Source organism: Streptopelia decaocto, assembly GCF_964273445.1.
Source record: "Streptopelia decaocto genome assembly, chromosome: 1".
NCBI lineage: Eukaryota > Metazoa > Chordata > Aves > Columbiformes > Columbidae > Streptopelia > Streptopelia decaocto.
This window is the reverse complement of record NC_138663.1, coordinates 24,187,205-24,205,882: the sequence shown is the minus strand read 5'-3', so window position 1 is coordinate 24,205,882 and position 18,678 is coordinate 24,187,205. Positions and strand designations below refer to the sequence as shown.

The 18,678-nt window shown below is 36.7% G+C and overlaps 1 protein-coding gene across 4 annotated transcripts; it reads left to right on the top strand.

Moving 5' to 3' along the window:
* Positions 1 to 3,250: 3,250 nt before the first annotated feature.
* Positions 3,251 to 17,939, top strand: ASB15 (ankyrin repeat and SOCS box containing 15). 4 transcript variants are annotated; one of them, XM_082061194.1, is made up of 11 exons: positions 3,251 to 3,339; positions 6,241 to 6,345; positions 8,424 to 8,564; positions 9,028 to 9,080; positions 9,177 to 9,308; positions 9,727 to 9,885; positions 11,965 to 12,210; positions 12,832 to 13,003; positions 13,375 to 13,945; positions 14,503 to 14,656; positions 16,117 to 17,936. In XM_082061194.1, exons 3-11 carry the CDS (start codon positions 8,449 to 8,451, stop codon positions 16,287 to 16,289), a joined length of 1,776 nt encoding a protein of 591 aa, XP_081917320.1. In that variant the 5' UTR covers positions 3,251 to 3,339; positions 6,241 to 6,345; positions 8,424 to 8,448; the 3' UTR covers positions 16,290 to 17,936. The 4 variants fall into 4 exon arrangements, with proteins under 4 accessions (XP_081917320.1, XP_081917323.1, XP_081917321.1 ...); XM_082061197.1 differs by lacking the exon at positions 11,965 to 12,210 and having other exon boundaries at positions 16,117 to 17,939; XM_082061195.1 differs by lacking the exon at positions 9,028 to 9,080 and having other exon boundaries at positions 16,117 to 17,938.
* The last annotated feature ends 739 nt before the right edge of the window (positions 17,940 to 18,678 follow it).

Sequence of the window (18,678 nt, the reverse complement as noted above, 5' to 3'; positions counted from 1 at the left end):
GGTGGTCCGTATGGCTGGTGACAGTACCTGAAGCCAACTGATATTTGCCAAGTGATAGCTAATTAATTGCCAGTAATGAGTTTTCAGAACTATTATAAGTCCATAGGGGGTGGGGAGTCTTTTTTGTTTGTTTTTCCAAAGTGTTTTGCAGAGTCCAATCTTATTGCAAGCTTCAGAGTTGATTTCAAACCTCCCTTTCATGAGTCAAACAATTGTGTCAAGCCTTAAAGCTTCAGAAGTATGTTTGGCTGCTACTGAGAGCCGTCTTGTGTGTTGTGTACTTGGAATTAACACAGCTTATGTCCACTCAGAGTGAGATTTTGGTGTAGCAGGTGTGATTTGAATATGTGTCAGTTTCTGTCATTTTTTCACAAAACATATTTAGGCTTTGCAGAAGTTTCTAGTACATCAATTCTAGTTTTCTGCAAAGTATGTGTAAAAAATAAATACCTTCTGATTGATAACTGATGCAGTGTGTAACTAAGCATTTTATGTCTGTTCTGTATGTCTGGGAATAGGGTCTAATTTAGAAATAGTGGCCAGCTTATAAACATTTAGATTTTTTTTAAGAAAAAAAAAAAGAGTTGTACGTGCATGTATTTATCAGTCAAGTCCTCCTGAGGTTGGTAACTTTCTACCTCAGGAAACAGTCATAAGAATGAGTATTCTGGAATTTGAGTAATAAGCAAAAGCATGCATATGCTGCCTATGAATTTTAGCTGTGAAATTGGCTTGACCGAGAAATTGTGTTAAAAGTAGCTAATCAACAGCAGATTAAAAAATAAGGATTACTATACTAGACAATGGCAAATAGATAATTTCTGAGTTAATGTGATCAGTTAATAAAGAAAAAAAACCTAAAATACTGACAGAAAATAGAAAGCTTAATTAAGAGACCTGAGATAGATAGAGTGAGAGAAATAAGCAATAAAAGGCAGTTTAAATCAGTGGGGATAAACATGATGTTAGTTTGAAAATCCAGTTGACCTTGTATTAAGTCTTATCTTTATGACCTAGCTACTGATTAAGGGTAAGTTTTCCATAGTGAGTAAGATTTGATAATAATTGTGTTTTAACTTTATATTGTATTTGTTCTGATCAGTTTTTTTTTGTTTATAATTCATTTGGCTTGCTTTTGAGCTACTTTTTTCCATAATTGTTAGCAAACCCAACAAGCTGAGTTTCAGAATATCGTAGAGTTCTCAGTGAAAGCCAGTCTTTTACTAAGATATGTACTACCTCTGTTCCATAACTGAAGCAAAGTGATTAATACAGTTTATATCATAATTTAGGGTTCATGCTCCTCCACTACTGAGTGTTCTTTGAGATTACATCAGCGAGACCTGGGGTTTCTTTCCAAGGCATTGAGAATCTCTCCTATCAAAATAATATTCTTTTAAAAGTTTGCCCTTTTTTATTGGGTCATCCCTGTATTTTTCCCTTCTTTGCGATGGTCAAGCCAGATGATCTATCTCCTGATTACGCAAACTGACCATAGCACAAATTGTTCTGTGCCTGGCGATCTTCTTTAGCCAAATTAGCTCAGCACAGCTCAAACAGTAGTTCTAACCATCTGTTCAGACAACCCAAACATATAGGTTTCCTTGCCACATTCTAGTACAAGGAATAAAAAAATAGTAATATATGTTGATTAGACAGTTCATTAAATCAGTTGGAAAGTCATACAGTAGGAAGTTCCCCAAATTGCCAAACACTTTCAATACATAGTTTAACATATAAAACTCCAAAACCTAAGAAGTACATGGTTTTGAACAAACAGAAAACCCCAAACCATCCACATAGAATTTCATGGTTTATCATCTGTTTAGCACTGGGGACTCTGTGATGGGTGTTGTTCTGTGTGTTAATATACAGCATGTAGGCACCCTGAGAAGGTCTTGCTATAGCTGTGGCTTCTCTTCCTTTTTTTTTTTTTTTTGTCTCACCAATGGATTTATCTCACTGTGAAGTCTTGCAAATTGCCATATGATTTGATATCTGGACAGGAGTCTTATTTATTCTGTCTTTACATGTGTGAATCATTAATTGACTGATGGGTTTCTAGTTAGTAACTATGTAAGAGCAGAATTAGTGTTTAAATAGCAATGCAAATAGTATTAAAAATACCTGAAAAGCAAAACAATACCGTGCCTATCATATGGATATATACTAGTTTTGCTAATATCCTGGTTGTGTAAAGGAAAGGAAAGAACTCAAGCAATTAAAACATTTGTGTTCTTTATATATTATAAATACATATTTTAGAATTTAAAAATTATATAAGAATATATTTCTGTTCTTATAATCCCTTACCTGACAGTAAAGCAGGGTCTTTCCATCTGCTTCTTATTGTACTGGTTTGGTTTTTTAGCCTCACCACACTTACTTAGGTCACATTGGCAAAAGAAGTTTCAATGAATGCTACTTATCATCATTAAAGGTTTTTCCTGATCTTGTCTCCAAAGATGAGATGCATGTAGTGCCTTAGTTAAGCTTACAGTGTTATGGTTCTATACATGCAAGTGAATCATAAAGCACAGAAGTGTTCACAGTGTACAAGCTAATTTCATCAGATCAATTAAAGATATGTTGGAAGTTTGTTGTTTCAGTTTGTTATGTTCCCTTATTGTCTGTTTGTTTTGGTAAAGACAGCTAATTAGTTAAAACCAAAACAAGACAGAGGTTTTGCACCAGTGATATGTATCCAGCTTCTCCTTCATTTCATAGCTGTGATTTAACTTGCTGAGTACTGCTATTCTTGGTGTTACTTTTTGGCTGTCACTGCTGTCTGTGGTGTCATACCTCCTGCTTCTTTGTCCAATTTCTAGTTATTAAATCTAGTCAAATAAGCACCATAATTGGCTTTCATTGACTCTATAAAGCTTTGCATCATATCAGCCTTAGAGAGAGAGAGAGATTAGTGATTGGTGATGTAATATTCCAGGATGTACAACTAGTTAAAGGCTAAACCTTCTCAGATTTGTTTTAATTTATGTAAATATGTTACTGGATTTTGTTAATGTAGCCCTTGAGACTAAGTTGGCAAATAATTTATTTTCTTAATGAGCGTTGTTGAACCAATGAGGGCACAAATAATCTTATTATACTGTCCAGACCTCATGTTACATTTGACAAGATTTTAGAGAAGTCATGTGTAATACTTTCCTGTGGGGCGAGTCTGCTTATGTTACAGTTGTACAAGGTCAGACCTTAATTTATCTAGCAACTGCGTATTTAATTTTAGAAGTATCACAGGACACATCAGCTCGCAGGGCACCATTCCTGGCTGTTCAAAATGCAGGCCCCAGAGTAACAGTGGCAAGATAATGGGTTGAAAAGGTGAGAATATATGGTATGCTTGCCAATTAGACTAACAGAGAAATAGTTTAAAACTATAATATTTAGTAGACTGAGTCCAAATTTAGACTGCTATTATTTTCTTGCTATGAATAACCTCTTTGCATGCCTAGGGGCCTTCTATTTATAGACAGTAAAGCTAGGATTGTCTAGTTTATTTTAAGGATAAGAAATTAGAATAACATTAACACTCACATAACTTTAACTTTATACCTATGTGTTTCAAAGTGAGGAACACTTGACACACTTCTTTCTAAGGAAAGATGCAACTTCCGTGATTAGCAAGTAGTTGAGTTTTTTTAAAATAAAAAAAACAGTAGCTTTATTTAAGAGAGAAAAACTTTTTAACGGAAAAGAGAAAGAAGTAACATCTAGTTTTTCAGGCATAAATGGAAAAAAAAAACCAGAAAAATATTGGACTACTCAAAATGTTGGTTAAGGAAAATATTCTCGGTAATATAAAAAGTAAAACTTGTTTACAGTAAGCATTGGCAATTGTGTCTAGTGATCTAGTGCCTGGGTCTGGTAACTGCAAAACTTCACAGGTGAATGGGAGAGGATTTTGCTGCTGAGCTTTTGAGCCTTTTCATTGCCACATCAGGTAGTGTGGTAAGGATGTCTCTGCTGCTGCTGAGTGTTCCAGCCATGCCGGTATGTTCCACTGTGGTCTGAGTGGAACATCCATGCTTCTGTCGGCCCTTGTCACCTCAGCACAGTGTATTACCAGCAGTGATATAGCAAATCAGGCTCTCGAAGTATGTGTAGACCCCTGGCAATGTGTCCAGCACTTGGGCTGTGGTGAGTTGGTCGCCCTATACTTTCCCTGCCATGTTGCAGTCACTTACTACCTTACTAACTTTCTCATTTTATAGTATATTACTAACTTTTGTGGGATGAGATAGTTTGAAAACAGTACACAAAACAATTCTGAAACAATGCTTATCTGAGACCTTTGTGGTTAAGTCTGTGTTAAAGCAGAGCTTCATGGTGCCTGTGGCATAACTAGTCTGGGGAATGCAGCAATGCAGGAGATGATAGCTGACCTAAGGGTTATGTGAAAGTTATGTGAAAATAAAACAAGTTTCTGTGGTGACCTGTAAACTGATTTCTTCCAGTAATCTTTAGGAGAGAAAGGATAGGTAGAAAGGCAATACATATTTCTGAATATAAAAGGATTTTCTTATGAAATTACTATACTGCAAAGTGTTCTGTGCTCTTAACTCTTCTTGGAATCAGTGATGTTAGAGGGTGTTGATCACCCCACAGGACTAAACCTTACGTGAACATCTTCATAAAGATACTGTAATATATCGAAATAGCCTTCTTTCAGAGAGTTTGCAGTGTGAGGGTCTACCCTACGGCCTATGTGAGTCTTCAGGAGTCTTTTTTGGTTCAGGCTCCAGGGTAAGTATAATATGATGGGCTGCAATATAGTAATTTTCAGTCTCAATTCTAAGGACAGCAACTTCATTAGGGCTTGCAGGGCAAGAAGGTCCATCCATGCAGATCTGATAGGTTAAGCATGATTCATAAAAAACATGCTTCAAAAACTTCAGGCTTGGCCTAAAGTCTTCAAAAGGAAGGTTTTTGAAACTTAGGGAAAGGTGGGAAGAAAGGGACTGTAGCTTCTGATTGCCTTTAAGCTGCTGTGGAGGAAACAAGAGATTATGAATGTTACACATTTTTCCTTAATAGATTATTTTGTGTAAATGAACTATTTGGTCTCATTAGGAGCACCTCTCATCTGCCAGTGAAGAGTTAATATATTCTAAAATATACTTTCCTTTTAGCTAATAGCAGGAATACAGTAGATATTTTAATTGAGATATACTTCTAAAACTGCCAGTCCAAGAGAGATTTTGTCTCTGCTGTTTAGAAGATTTGTCAGTCTTCAGAACAGTGTATATTTGTGGGTTAAATGATGGAAACTTTAAGGTGCCATCAAAATTAGAAAAATGTTTATGAAAATGGGAAGATAAATGCACCTTGACTCAGAATTTCCCCACCTGTCAACTGAGTACCAACAAGAGAGGAGGAAGAGAAGCTCAGTTTCACAGCCTTACTGCTGATAAGGAAAATCTTACATTCTGGTTAATAAGAAACTTGTGGCAGCTTTTAGATAAACATATGGTCAGCTGCTTTGTTTTGTTTAGCTCTTTGAAGTTTCTATGGTTTGTATTATACCTTGGAAGTTTGATGTGGGATGCTTTCCTTTCTGCATAAGACAAACTATATTTAAACCCCCCCCACTTCTTATTAATTTGTTTTTTTTGCTACAACAAACTTGATAGGCTTTCATAAGCTTGTTTTGATCATAAGAGTGTCAGAACATCATTATCATTGTTTTTTAAAATTATGGGGAAGTTTTTATTGTCCATCATGTCCAACAGGATGTCAGTCACTCAATATTCTCAGTCATTTCCGAAATCCTTTTTTGCATGAGAAGTTCAACCTAAACCACAGTATGCCAAAACATGACTTCCCAAACTTCTGAGCTTTAATATGATGCACAGCAGATTTAATATTAGGTAGTATGTGAAAGATTTTGGTACATGTGTCTGCATTGCGCTGACCAGTTCATCAGTGTAGCTTGTGTATGAAATCTGATTTTGTAGTGTTATGCTGAAGCCTTGATTAGAGACTCAAAAGGAAGGAACAGAGAACCTTTGAGAAAAGCAGTTTGTTTTGAACAGTATAAAGGTCTGTTGTTCTATGCCAAAAAAGAAAATGTATCAGTTATTTTTTTAAATTTTAATTATTTGTGGAAGATTTTTGGCAGTCAGAGGTTGCAGTCAAGACCAAAGTTGTGTATTTTTTCCTTTGATGAAAATGAAACTGAAGTGGGGATTTTTTCCACTTTCCTTTCCTTGTCCTTCCTTGCAGATAAACACCTGGGCCATGGTTCCAGTACATACTGAAAGAGGTGGGAATCTGCATTATGTGGGAAACTGAATCCAAGAGACCTTGAGCTTCTGAGTCAATCTGACTGTAAGCCCTTACTAATTTAATTTTGGTTTGCAAGTTTTATTTTTTTAATAAGTAGTAAAGGATTTGTGAATGTGATTATAATGTAGGCTATGGTACTTTGATTGATTTATTATTTACTGGAATGATGCAGAAATTAGTCCAAAAAGAAATCTGGTTAACACTTTCCTTTGAAGATGATTTTCAGCAAATGGCCTCCAAATGATTTCTACAATGTTCCTTGTCTATTTGCAAATTTACTAGGAGACCCCACAATGATTGTTCTGTGAGAAACATAAAAGAGGTGCTTAGTATTATATAATTGTTTAGTATTTCTGCAATACTTTGACAATGACAAAGTGTTCTGTGTGGTAGATACAGTAACTTACTGCATAAACTGTGGGAATACTAGTTTAATTGTCAGAAAAAAATTCAGCATCTGGTATTCACAGTCATGAAAGCCACATGTGTTAGGCTACTGAGATTGAATCAAACAGAGAAATTCTGGCAAAATCCAAAGCTCACCTGGAAAAAGTTAGGTAGGTACAGTTATACATATATTAACTTAAGTTTTTATTACTTATATAACTTTTGTGATAGATAAATACCACATTTCACTCTTCAAGAACCTGCAGGAAGATGGTTTAAAAAGCAACATTCCTGACTTTCCAATTACAGTTATAATTTACTGGCAAGGCATTGCGTTGATGGGAGGTCTCTAGCAAAAAGCCTAGAGAACCTAAGCCACAGTTAAAGTTGGTGATATGAGCAGTCTGAATTTAAGCTGGTGACTATTATTAAAAGGTTGGACATATTCTGTTGTTGATGCACTGATCCTAACTACTCTTACCCCTTGAGAACTGTAACTGGCACAGCTTGACCGTCACCTGGGCTTGTGCACCGAGCTCCTGTGAGTGGCCATTAAACCTTGTGACTGCAGAAGCAGCAGAGACTCAAAGTCTTTAGTCTGCTTTGATAGACCAGGCCTTAGCAGTGCAAAACCAAGATTTGCAAGGAGGTTTCGGGTTTTTTTTGTTTGGTTGGGTTTGTTTGGTTTGGTTTGCTTTTAATATATTAATGCTGACTAAAAGTGATAATGACACAGGACCGTTGTAGTGTTTTGTTGTACAACTACCTATCCAAAAAGTACAAAATCTTGTACATTATTATATTAACATAAAATAGGATTTGCATTTGGTATCGTCTCACATCCCTTATTTAACCCACCCACCTATGCTGGGTTCAGCTCCAGGAGAGGAGGGATGGATACAGGTTACAGCTGGAAACTTTGTTAGTAGCGTCTTTTTTGTAATTCAGAACTGAATGTTGTGTCACCACCTAAACCATAGTGACATGCCGTGGGATTTGCCTTGCTGAAATCTTGTGTCCAAATGGTGCTAGTTGGTGGATCCGTCCTATATCTGCTCCCAGTGCCCTAGTGGGTGAAGAAAGTGGGGAAAAAATGCTCTTTCCCCATGCAAGAGTCAACTTAGTTCATAGCTTCTCTGAAATAATTTGATGCTTCTTTAAATACTGTATAAGCACGATGTGTGATCACCCTTAGAACTGATCATGTGTTCCCTTCTAAACTTCAAACCCTCTCTGTAAATAATTCTCAAACAATTTGAGTGTTTTATGTTTCTATAATTATTTGGATGTATATGTGTGTGTTTGTGTTTACATTCATAAAATCATTATGAATGCCTGTGTTTGATTAGGAATCATTCATGAGGTGATAACTGTTCATTGTTCATGTTTGTGTGGAAATCATATATTCACTGACTTGATGACCACAGCTTTCTAATGCAGCAACGTCTCTTTTTATGGTTCACAAATTGTCCAGTATTTGTCTGTAGATGACAAACATAGCGTGTGAACAATAAAAAGAACTTTTCCTAAACGGTATGTGTAGTACTAAATGTTTCCAACATTGTTTTCTGTCACCATTCAACAGCAATTTTATAATTTTTAAATAGGAATAAACTCACAGAAATGTTATTGAATTAGGCAAAATTGATGGAAACACCTGATTTTAATTATAAAAAATACCTTAAGTGGGACATGATCCTTCACAGTATATTTTTGTGTGCATTTCAAAATAGGTTATGTTATAGTTCACCATAAAAAATGATGGATGAAAGGGAAGACTTGGTTGAAGATCTGCTCACTGAGTATGCCATACAGCTTAGCATTCAAGAATCAAATGGAGCCAAAGCACCAACATCTTCCAGCTATAATGACAGGTACTCTCAATTCAATAGGTGTTAGAGATTATGCCTTAACAGTGTTTAACATTGATGTTTAGTGCCTTATGCTTAAAGCAGTTCTTAGTTTGGCTATTATACCTCTTTCTCAGTGAAGCACATTACATTCTCATTCACTGTCTAAGGTTTCTGAATCTGAAGGGCTCATTTCTGTAGTGTGGGGCAAATACAGTTTTTTAGTCCACGTCAGAAGTCTTCACTAAATTAGGAGATTTATCAGGTCAACCTGCAGCAGAAATTCCATCTTGCTTGATAACTTTGCATACTCTGAATGTGCAGAGTACAGGGATAACTTAGGAGGTCAAAAGGCTCATCAAGATTGTAGCTGATGTATTCAAAGAAAAGTTGGCTCAGATGAGAACCTAATGGAAAATATTGAATAAATAATATAATGCATCTACTTTTTGTTTATATTTACTATTTTCTGCTCTTTTTTGGGTAGTTTTTTACCACCTAGTGAGGAAAATAGGAAAATTGTAACAGCCATAAAGCAAGGTAAAAACCCTAAAATAAAACAGTCCCTTTGCAAAACTGGCCTTCCCTTATATTATTTTTCCAACTGCATCTTATGTATCTACTGCATTTTTTAAGGTCAAGTATTTGGGCTCCAAGAACTTGTGAAACAAAAGTATGCTTTGGATGAAGCTGATGAAAGAGGGTGGTTTCCACTGCATGAGGCTGCAGCTCAACCAATTCAGCAAATACTTGAAATAATTTTAGATGGTGAGTAAAGTAAAAATATCCCACAAGATAAGGGGAGCAGCAAAGAAACATAGAACAATAAACAGCTGTCTGCGACAGCAGGCTAGAACTGCTTACTGAAAAAAGTAGGATCAAATCCTCCATGGAGCATCTTGTTTATCTTGCATAAATATTCAGGCAAATTTTCTTTTTGGAAAAGTTGTGTCAATTTACACCAGCAAAGAACTTGGACCATTTATAACGTTTTATTCAGAAACCTACAGACAGAGCAAAAATTACTGTTGAGTATTCAGTGTGTTTGACAGTGCTAGTTAGGTTACGTTAAACATAATTGCAAGTAATTTTTGTAAAGACGTAGCATTTAAGGATTTCTAATATATGTGCATCTGTTAACAGCCTTGTGCTTTAATTTTATCTTTTCTCACTTTCTTATCTCTAGCATCTTATAAGACAATGTGGGAATACAAAACATCCGATGGAGAAACACCATTAACTTTAGCAGCAAAAGCTGGCTTTGTGGAAAATGTACGAACGTTACTGGAAAAGGGTGTTTGGCCAAATACTACAAATGATAAAGGAGAAACTCCACTTCTCATTGGTAATTGCCTCCTCTCCCTGGGTTTAAGCAAAGTGAATGGCAGCGCTTCATCTCCACTGAGTGCTCACCTGAGTGCTCCTGTTGGTTGTGTGGTTTAGATGCTGGTCATCTTTTTAGATGAAACTAAGTGCCAAGCACATGGTGAAATGTACCCAGCATTCTGTTCAGCTCAGCTCTCATTTTGCTTTAGGTCATCACTGAGCTGCTGTTAAAGATGCTCCTTGTGCTTTAGGTGATTGTTGAGCTGCTCCTAAAAAACCATGGGACCTATTTTGTTCAAGGTACCTTCTTGGTATCTTCAGGTGCTGCAAGACCTTTAGTAACCTGGTCCTTTTTTACCATCTTAAGGTAAAACTATGGTACAAGAATAAGCTGTTGCTTTAACTTGAATGTACCTTTTCCAGAAATCTGGAGATCATTGGACATTTTTAGTTTTATCAGGTTATTTCTTCAGGAGTAGGCAGGTATTTTCAATTTCAAAATCGCCCATCTCATTTGGTTCCCCTCTGGCATTGAAAATAAACTTCAACGGTGTTTTTCAGTAATACACCAATCTAAAGAAAGATAATTCCTTTGGAAGATTTTATGCTATTGGTAGACTTAAATGAGCTTTTCTATACATGAGTTATTCAGCTATATCAGCTTTTAATTTCTGCCAAATGTGAAAACATCTCCATTCTTCTGAAGGGAAACAATCTGTGAAATTAATACAAGAAAATACCATATAAGAAAAAGCAATATATAATAAAATTATCAGTATTAAAATATTCAGTTCTCTGAATTTTTGTTAACTTTCATCAGATGCAATTACTGTATTAACATTTTAAGGCCCTGAGGCATTTCTAGAGGGTTCCTCTGCGATGTCTTGATTTGTGTTGTTTCAGCTCTTTTCAATAATTGTAAGTCTGGGAAACTTTTAAGCCATTTTCAGGCTTTGCTTTTAATGAATCCTGCAAAGAGTAACTAGAGCTTATGAAAAGGGTATTTACCCCTTATAATGACAATTTGTTTTCCTAAATATTTCTCTAAACAAACTCCTGAAAATGAGGTTTGTCAGTTACGTATTGTGTATGTATTGTGATGCTTTTTATGTTTTTGTGTCACTTGACACTGAAAATGTGGATGTAGGTGCTGCTGTGCATCATACATTTCCATCTTAGTCTCAGTGAAGTAGAGGATCAAGTGCCTGACACTTAATAGGTGATGCTCATGATTTAGTTGCTCTGGAGCAAAGAGCTCTTCAGTACAAAGGTAAATGCTGAAGAAGTATCTAGCTAGTGGGATGATTTCTGCTTCCAGGTACAGTTGGTAATACTCTGCTTCAAAGCAATTTTGGATAATTATGAAGACTGTTGCATCTTAAAAATCTTCTTACTTGTATAATGGGACATTCACGAAAATTAAATTTGCTAATCCTATAACAATGATATCTCTCATCTGCCCCTTGAGTCAGTGGAGGGATCTGCTATTCCAAAGGGCCGTTCAGAAGTAAAATTAGACTCTTGCTCAGGATCACTATTTTAGATGTAAATAATTTGCAGGCATAGTTACCCATGAAAATTTCTAGCCTGGAACCTCAAAAGGGCAGAACATGGCCTTTAAGTGTGACAGATGTCAACTGCACTTTGGCTAACAGCAGCCACTGAGTACATGCCTGGATTAGTGTTACCAGGTGACAAAGTCACAAGTGGAATTTTCTGGGGACACTGTAATGTTTGCAGCAACTTTAGAAGTAAGGACCATTATTCAAATACTATGCTTTTATTGTTGCTTTTCATTGTGATACACCTGCTTCTGCTTTCTCAGAATCAAAGCAGTGCTGCTTTTGTGATCCGTGCTCCAGACTGACATATTTTCGAACTTGTGTTGGTTTACCTTGTTTTCCTGAGCAGCTGACATTACTATTTATTTACCACTACATTGGATTCCCAGATTTCTAGGACTGCAAATATTTTTAATTTCCTCATATCAGTACACAAGGAAAAGCTTTTCTAAACTTACTAGATGCCTCTAAATTTCAAGATAACATACCTGAAAATGTAATCATATTATTCTCTTCCTTTTTAAAATATCTTCAAGCTGTAAAAAGGGGCTCTTTTGAAATGGCGTCCATTCTGATTAAACATAACTGTATTATCAACCAGCCGTGTGTAAAACGTTGGTCAGCAATGCATGAAGCTGCAAAAAAGGGACGCAAAGACCTTGTTGCTCTTCTTCTGAAGAATGGTGGAAATGTGAACCTTAAGGATGGATATGGAGTAACACCATTAGGTGTTGCTGCTGAGTATGGCCACTGTGAAGTGCTGGAGCATCTTATTCATAAAGGTATATACTGGGGTAAAAGGGAAGTATACCTCTGCCCTGGCATACATCTTGCCTGCTTGCTGAGGTTGTTTAGGGTAATCATGTAAAAGGAAAGAAAGAATAGTGATGAATTAGAAGATTTGGTTTCTCATAAGACAAGGAAGCATATATGGGTGTTCCTGCTAGATTGGAGTGATGGTTACATGTTTCCATTATGCATGTGAGAGGAGCGGCAGAATTTATACCAAGCCATTTCAATCAAGAAGGGACTTACTGCTAGACATGCCTTTCTTGCCCTTCTTTATTTCTCTTTTCTCCCCTCTCCTCCCTCCCTTCTTCCCTTTCTCCCATGGACAGAATTATATTGGTATTAATTAGTGAAATTTAGTATTTTTATAATATACCAGAATTTAAAAAATCCTCAGTTATAACATGGTAAAAGCAGACCTTGCACAGTTGAGCATGTGAACTTGTATCTGTACGACTCTTGTTTTGCCTTTGAGTTTTAAATTTTCCACAAGAAGTATCTACTGTTTTAGTAGAGTTTTAACTTATATACATTTGAAAATTAAGAGGAAAGTTTTTAGGGTGATCTGCAAATCACTTTGCATATAATTTATAAACTCTATATCTTCCTCCAAGGTGGAGATGTCCAGGCCGTAGCAGATGATGGTTCATCGATCCTGTTTGATGCAGCAGGAGGAGGTAATCCAGACTGCATCGCCCTTCTCTTGGAATATGGAGGAAGTGGCAACGTGCCTAACAGGGCAGGACTGCTTCCCATACACAAAGCTGCTTTTGAGGGGCATTACCTGTGAGTATGAGCTCAGACTTCACTTTTTCATTAAGACATAGTGTGGTACAATGTCACGTTGAAGAAGTTTGTGGTAAACTTGCGAATGTATAGATCACTTCTATTTCAGAAGTGCCTATGTTACATTAGTTTGAATTAACTTCTGAGTATTTTTATCATAAACAAAGCAAAATGCAAAACATACTCCTTAGTGAAAACCACTGAAACAACTTAAACACAAGATCCTATTTAACAGTGCTCAAAACTGGTGTTTTGTGTTTGATCTTGTTGTGTAAAGTGTCTGGCTGGTAATTTAGCATAGAGTTGTATGAGGGTCATTTTCTTCATGGAGGGAAGCACTGCCTAATTAGTCTTATTCACTCTTTTTTTAGGGCCCTGAAGTATCTCATTCCGGTCACATCCCAAACTGCAATCGAGAAAAGTGGGTTAAGCCCTGTTCACTCAGCAGCAGAGGGCCAGAATTCACAGTGTCTAGAGCTCCTCATTGAAAATGGCTTTGATGTCAATACTCTCTTGGCTGAACACATGTCAGACAGTTACGATGACGAAAGGAAAACTGCACTTTATTTTGCTGTCTCTAACAATGACATTCTTTGTACTGAGATATTGCTCAAAGCAGGGGCAAATCCGAACAAGGATCCTTTAAACTGCCTGCTTGTGGCAGTGAGAGCTGGCAACCATGAAATTGTAAGGCTGCTCCTATCCTATGGAGCAAACGTCAATTGCTACTTCATGTTGGTTAATGACACACATTTCCCCAGCGCCATTCAGTACGCTTTGAATGATGAGGTGATGCTGAGGCTGTTGCTCAATCATGGATATAACGTGGAGATGTGTTTTGACTGTATGCATCAAGATATCTTTGGAAATTCTTTTGTGTGGTCAACTCCAGAGGAAGACATTCTCCCTGGGTGGACTTCTTCTGTAATAAAGGACAATCCAGTAAATACATAACCTTCCTTCCTTCTCTTCACTGTTTTCTTTTCATTAGCCAGATTATCGTGCAGAATTAAGATTAACACACTGGCAAAGTCCTTTTTTAGAACACCCTAAAAATAAAGCAGCCATTTTTCATTTTCTACTCTGAGATAGCGAAAATTATGTACATAGAGTTGTTTTAGTTTGGGGTTCATATATTAGAGATTTAGGAAGGAAGTTTTAAGAAATCATAAAGCAGGATTCTGGAATTTCTGTTCCTATCCTAACTGACGGAATAGATGTGTGTCCAAAGAGATATCGCTGTAAAACAAAATAGTGCTGCAAATTATAGCAATAGTATAACAATTATTGGCCTTCGGGCCTGTCCAGACAAATTAAGGGATGACAAAAGTTAAACATGGAAGAAAATGGTTTTTAAAGTAACCTACCTAGGCATTAATTTATGAGTGTTAAAGGTAGTTGCTAATTCTTTGTTTAAATGATCTTGAGTAATTGCTTTAAAATGTGTTGTTCCTCTGCACAGATTTTGAAATGATGACTTGATGTGTTTTCCCTTTCAGTTCTGTGACTTTATTTCTGTTCCTTGGTTGAAACATTTAGCAGGAAAAGTGGTTCGTGTTTTTATAGATTACATGGACTACGTTCCTTTATGCACAAAAATTAAGCTTGTCTTAGAGACACAGAAAGAATGGACAGAAATACGTCAGATATTGGGTAAATATCTAACTTCCAGTTAATGTTATGATTTATTATATGATAATTTAATTGCTTGTGTCAGGTAAGATCCAAAGTGTTTCAGCAGTGCAAATGCATACTAGCTAAGAACCAAGCTGTACTTGTCATTCAGTCCTCAGGTTGAGACAGATCTTTATGTATTGCCACTCATCAAAAATGAGTCAATTGGACTAGAATATGGCAAACATGCACCTGGTGAGAATTAATCCCATAAGGAATGTCATTGTGGTATGGGAAGCCCTTTTAGTTAAGCACCCTCTGAGGTACGTCTCAAACGCCTTGTTAACCCCTGTGACTCCAGTCATTGCACAGCATTGGCACACAACTTTTTTCATTGAGCAATATTGCTCACATTTCCCTCCTTCTTTTTGTTCCCTTGATCTCTGAAGTCTATTAAGCATTCAAGGATTATCGTAAGAGCACATTTTAGATCCCATTATGTTCAAGGCAGTGGGCAGCGACAATGAGTGTGCCATCACAATCCGTGTACCATCATTTCCTACCTCTAATTCACATGATAGACATCTAGAGTTGCCATGGCTAATAACTGAATAATATTTCTTTTGTATGCTTTACTTCTGAAGTTCTGCACTTTAGCCTGGACCTTTCACCACCATTGGCACCAGAGATAGGTTTCACCCACCTTAACTTAAAAAAAGGTGTTGGGGAGTGTATTAAATGTTCTATTTGCACTAATTATTTTTGTTTTACTTTTGATTTTTAAAATTTTAACTGGAGTTTGATTTAACATACTATGTTAAAAAAACAGGTTTAAAACTGGTACCTTATGTTTAATTTTGCTTCATTATTTTACATGGGCATGCAGAGGAACTCCTTTTTTTCGTGTCACAGGAACATCCAAATAATTTGGTAGTCTTTACTACTGATATTTCAAGTATGTTGAAAGTTTCTGTTATGTTCAGGAAGGCTAAATTAAACTGAGCTCTTTGATTGACATCCATTCTGATAAAAAGTGTTTGTTCAGAAGACTCGGCAGGCCTAAGATGGCAAAGTCTGGTCCTTGTGCCTTATTCTACAGCAGAAATGGAAGGTGCTGTAGCTGACCTCAGCATGCAATTTTTATAAGGTGCACAGATATCATTATCTGATTACCATTGATTATGCTAAATAAAGTCCTAATTTAGGTGTTCAGATGACTGCTTTGGATACAGAGTACAGTGTGCCTGTTTCCAAAAGTGAGACAATAATGTTACACAGATATCTGACAGAAGGAGTTTAATTGATATCAGCATTGTGTATCGTCACAATTCTGAAGTGAAAAGAATGGTATTTTATTCAGAAATGGCAAAATAATGCCCCAAGGTAATAGATTTTGACATTTATTTTAGTAGAGCATGTTTTGAGGCTGTGAACTGGCTTATGATCATTGTTAATGACACTGATTTTTCCACTATTTATCTCTCACTGTTATTTTTCAGATAATCCTCGCCCATTGAAACATCTGTGTCGTCTGAAAATACGTAAACTCTTGGGGTTAAGGAGACTCCAGAACCTCTCGTCTCTGAAGAAGTTTCCACTTCCACCAGTTCTCAAGAATTATATCCTATATAAAGAGTATGATCTGTATGGAGAAGGGATACGTTTAGAATAGATTTTAAAAATAACTCTGTACAGTCTGTAATTTGACTAATTTCCTCACTATTTCTTACTAGCTAAAGAGCTGCTTATTGTTTCCTGTGCATTCACAACATTCTGATATGTGTTGTTAATAGCTCTTTTATGGGAACAAACATTTCTTCAAAACTAGTATGTTAAAGCTTATGTTTTAACACAACATTGTGCTATCCAAATATAGGCTAAAATCAGAATAATGACACTATAATAATTATGTAGAACAGTGCACTCGAAATGGAAATTCAGATGAATAAAGGATAAAATAAAAATTTTCATGGCGGACTTCCTAAAGAAGATGATAAGTACAATTGCTGTTCTTGGTTTGTGGCATTAGTTTATCTGTAAAAGACAATACATGTGTAATTTAGCTTGGCAAAGAAAATTAAACTACTAGATGCACATCTCTTTCAGGTAATTGGCCTGAAATGTAGCACATTGAAGATCATGGCCCTATTATAAAATTCTCAAAACACTTAAAAGATTCTTTTTAGCTATTTTGGCAAAGTGTTTGCTACCAGGTTTGACTGCTGTGGATGCCTGTACTGCACGTTTCAAGGGTTGGCAAAATTTGCAGGACTTTAAGTAGGCTATTTTGAAGAAAGAGTAGATTTGGACGGACAAAGAAACCAGAAAATCAAGCAGCATATCCCCTTGGTTGAGAAACATTGCAAGGTGATAAATTGAATTATGGTTCTTGTAGACATTTGGCAGATCACTTCTCGACCAGACTGAGCAACATCCTCAGTCATGCCGTGATGCACTTGGCAGTATGCTTCTGCACATCTAGAGAAAAGCACATCTGATTAAATATTCCTTAAATTATTCTGTTAAAAGTGAATTGCACTTACACCTTTTGCTGTTCCATCCTTTCATCTTGCGGGGAAAAAGAAAAAAAAAATAATAATCCAGACCCCCTAAACTAAGAAAATATTTCAGTTGGTGGATGTCAGAACTATGTAGTGCATAGTCAAGAGTTTAGCTAAACATGATATAAGAGATATGCTGCTTATCACACACATACACACACAAACTAAAAGTCAGCTCAAGCATCCTTTGCCCTGCTCCCTACACTGGCTCTCCCTGTTCTTCTGAATTTCTCCTTATTTGCTGGATGTCATTGTCATATATAACTTACTAACACCTCAATCAGGAATGTAGATTCCACTGTGATGGCAGCTGTATCAGTCTTTTGTACATCTGTCCTTCCTCACAACAGATTTACAGGAGCAAATGGAAGGAGTGAGAATTACTGGTCTGGGACACGTAAAGGGTTGAGCAGAAGGCTTAACTGCTGCTTCTGCTCTTGCTAGGGCTACTATTTATGCAGCTTTCCAAGGCATGGTCTCTGTTTTCTTGCCAGAAATTTTGACCAGGATGAAAAAGAAGAATTTATTCATTTGCGCAAAGTTTCTAGGTATCTGGCATCTGGGCTGGGTCCCTGACAGGAGGATGTCCTGGGTGACTGGTGACTCCAGGCATCAGCTCAACACGGTTGCCCACAGTCAAGGCTCCACTGATCAAAACACCCTGGACATACCAGGCTAAATGCATGTATGCTGCATAACCTATGAACTGATATTTCTGTGTGGGAATTCCTGAACAGAAATGTGAGCTTAATAATAAAAAGACTTAAATAGTGGAAATTTTAATGAATACAGTGAGCACAACACAAGAATCTGAGTGGTCACATATCTGATACAGCAGGCTGCAACCACCAAAGGAAACATGATCAAACAGGGCTTTAGACAGGAGATTTTAAACCCTTTCTGTGGCTAGAGCCAAATTCCATTAGTAATTTTAGTTCATGGGCCAAGGTTTATATTTAGGACTTTATACACGCCTCAGGCAATAGTTACATTGCCTGTGGCATCAAAGCATGCAGCTCTAGGACAGACCATTGCCACACGTGTTTAAAATACTGTAGACTAGTCCTTAAAATATCATTAGGTAAACTGAAAAGGCATTATATTATTGTGTTTATCTTTTAAACAATACATCTGGGCTCTTTTTGTTGTTTGGTAACCTGTTACAGAAGGTGGCCTTATTCTGTTTTAAAGCTTTTCTGTCCTTCATCATTCAAGTTGTTTATTTATTGAAGAATTTTCCCCCGTTCCCCAGATGCTAAAGAAAGTACAACACCATGAGAAAGCATCTTTAATGCTTGCAAGACACGTGAACTGAATAGAGGCAAGAGGGAAAAGATTTTGTTTTAAATGGAAGATAAGGCAAGATAGACAGGGAAAGTGAGCTGTTTCCCCCATGTCATGCTTATGGCACAGCTAGGAATTGAACACAAGTCTTTCAACTGCTGTGTTTGGCAGACAGACCACTGAAAACTACTTTTATGGAGCTGAGTATGTGCCGGT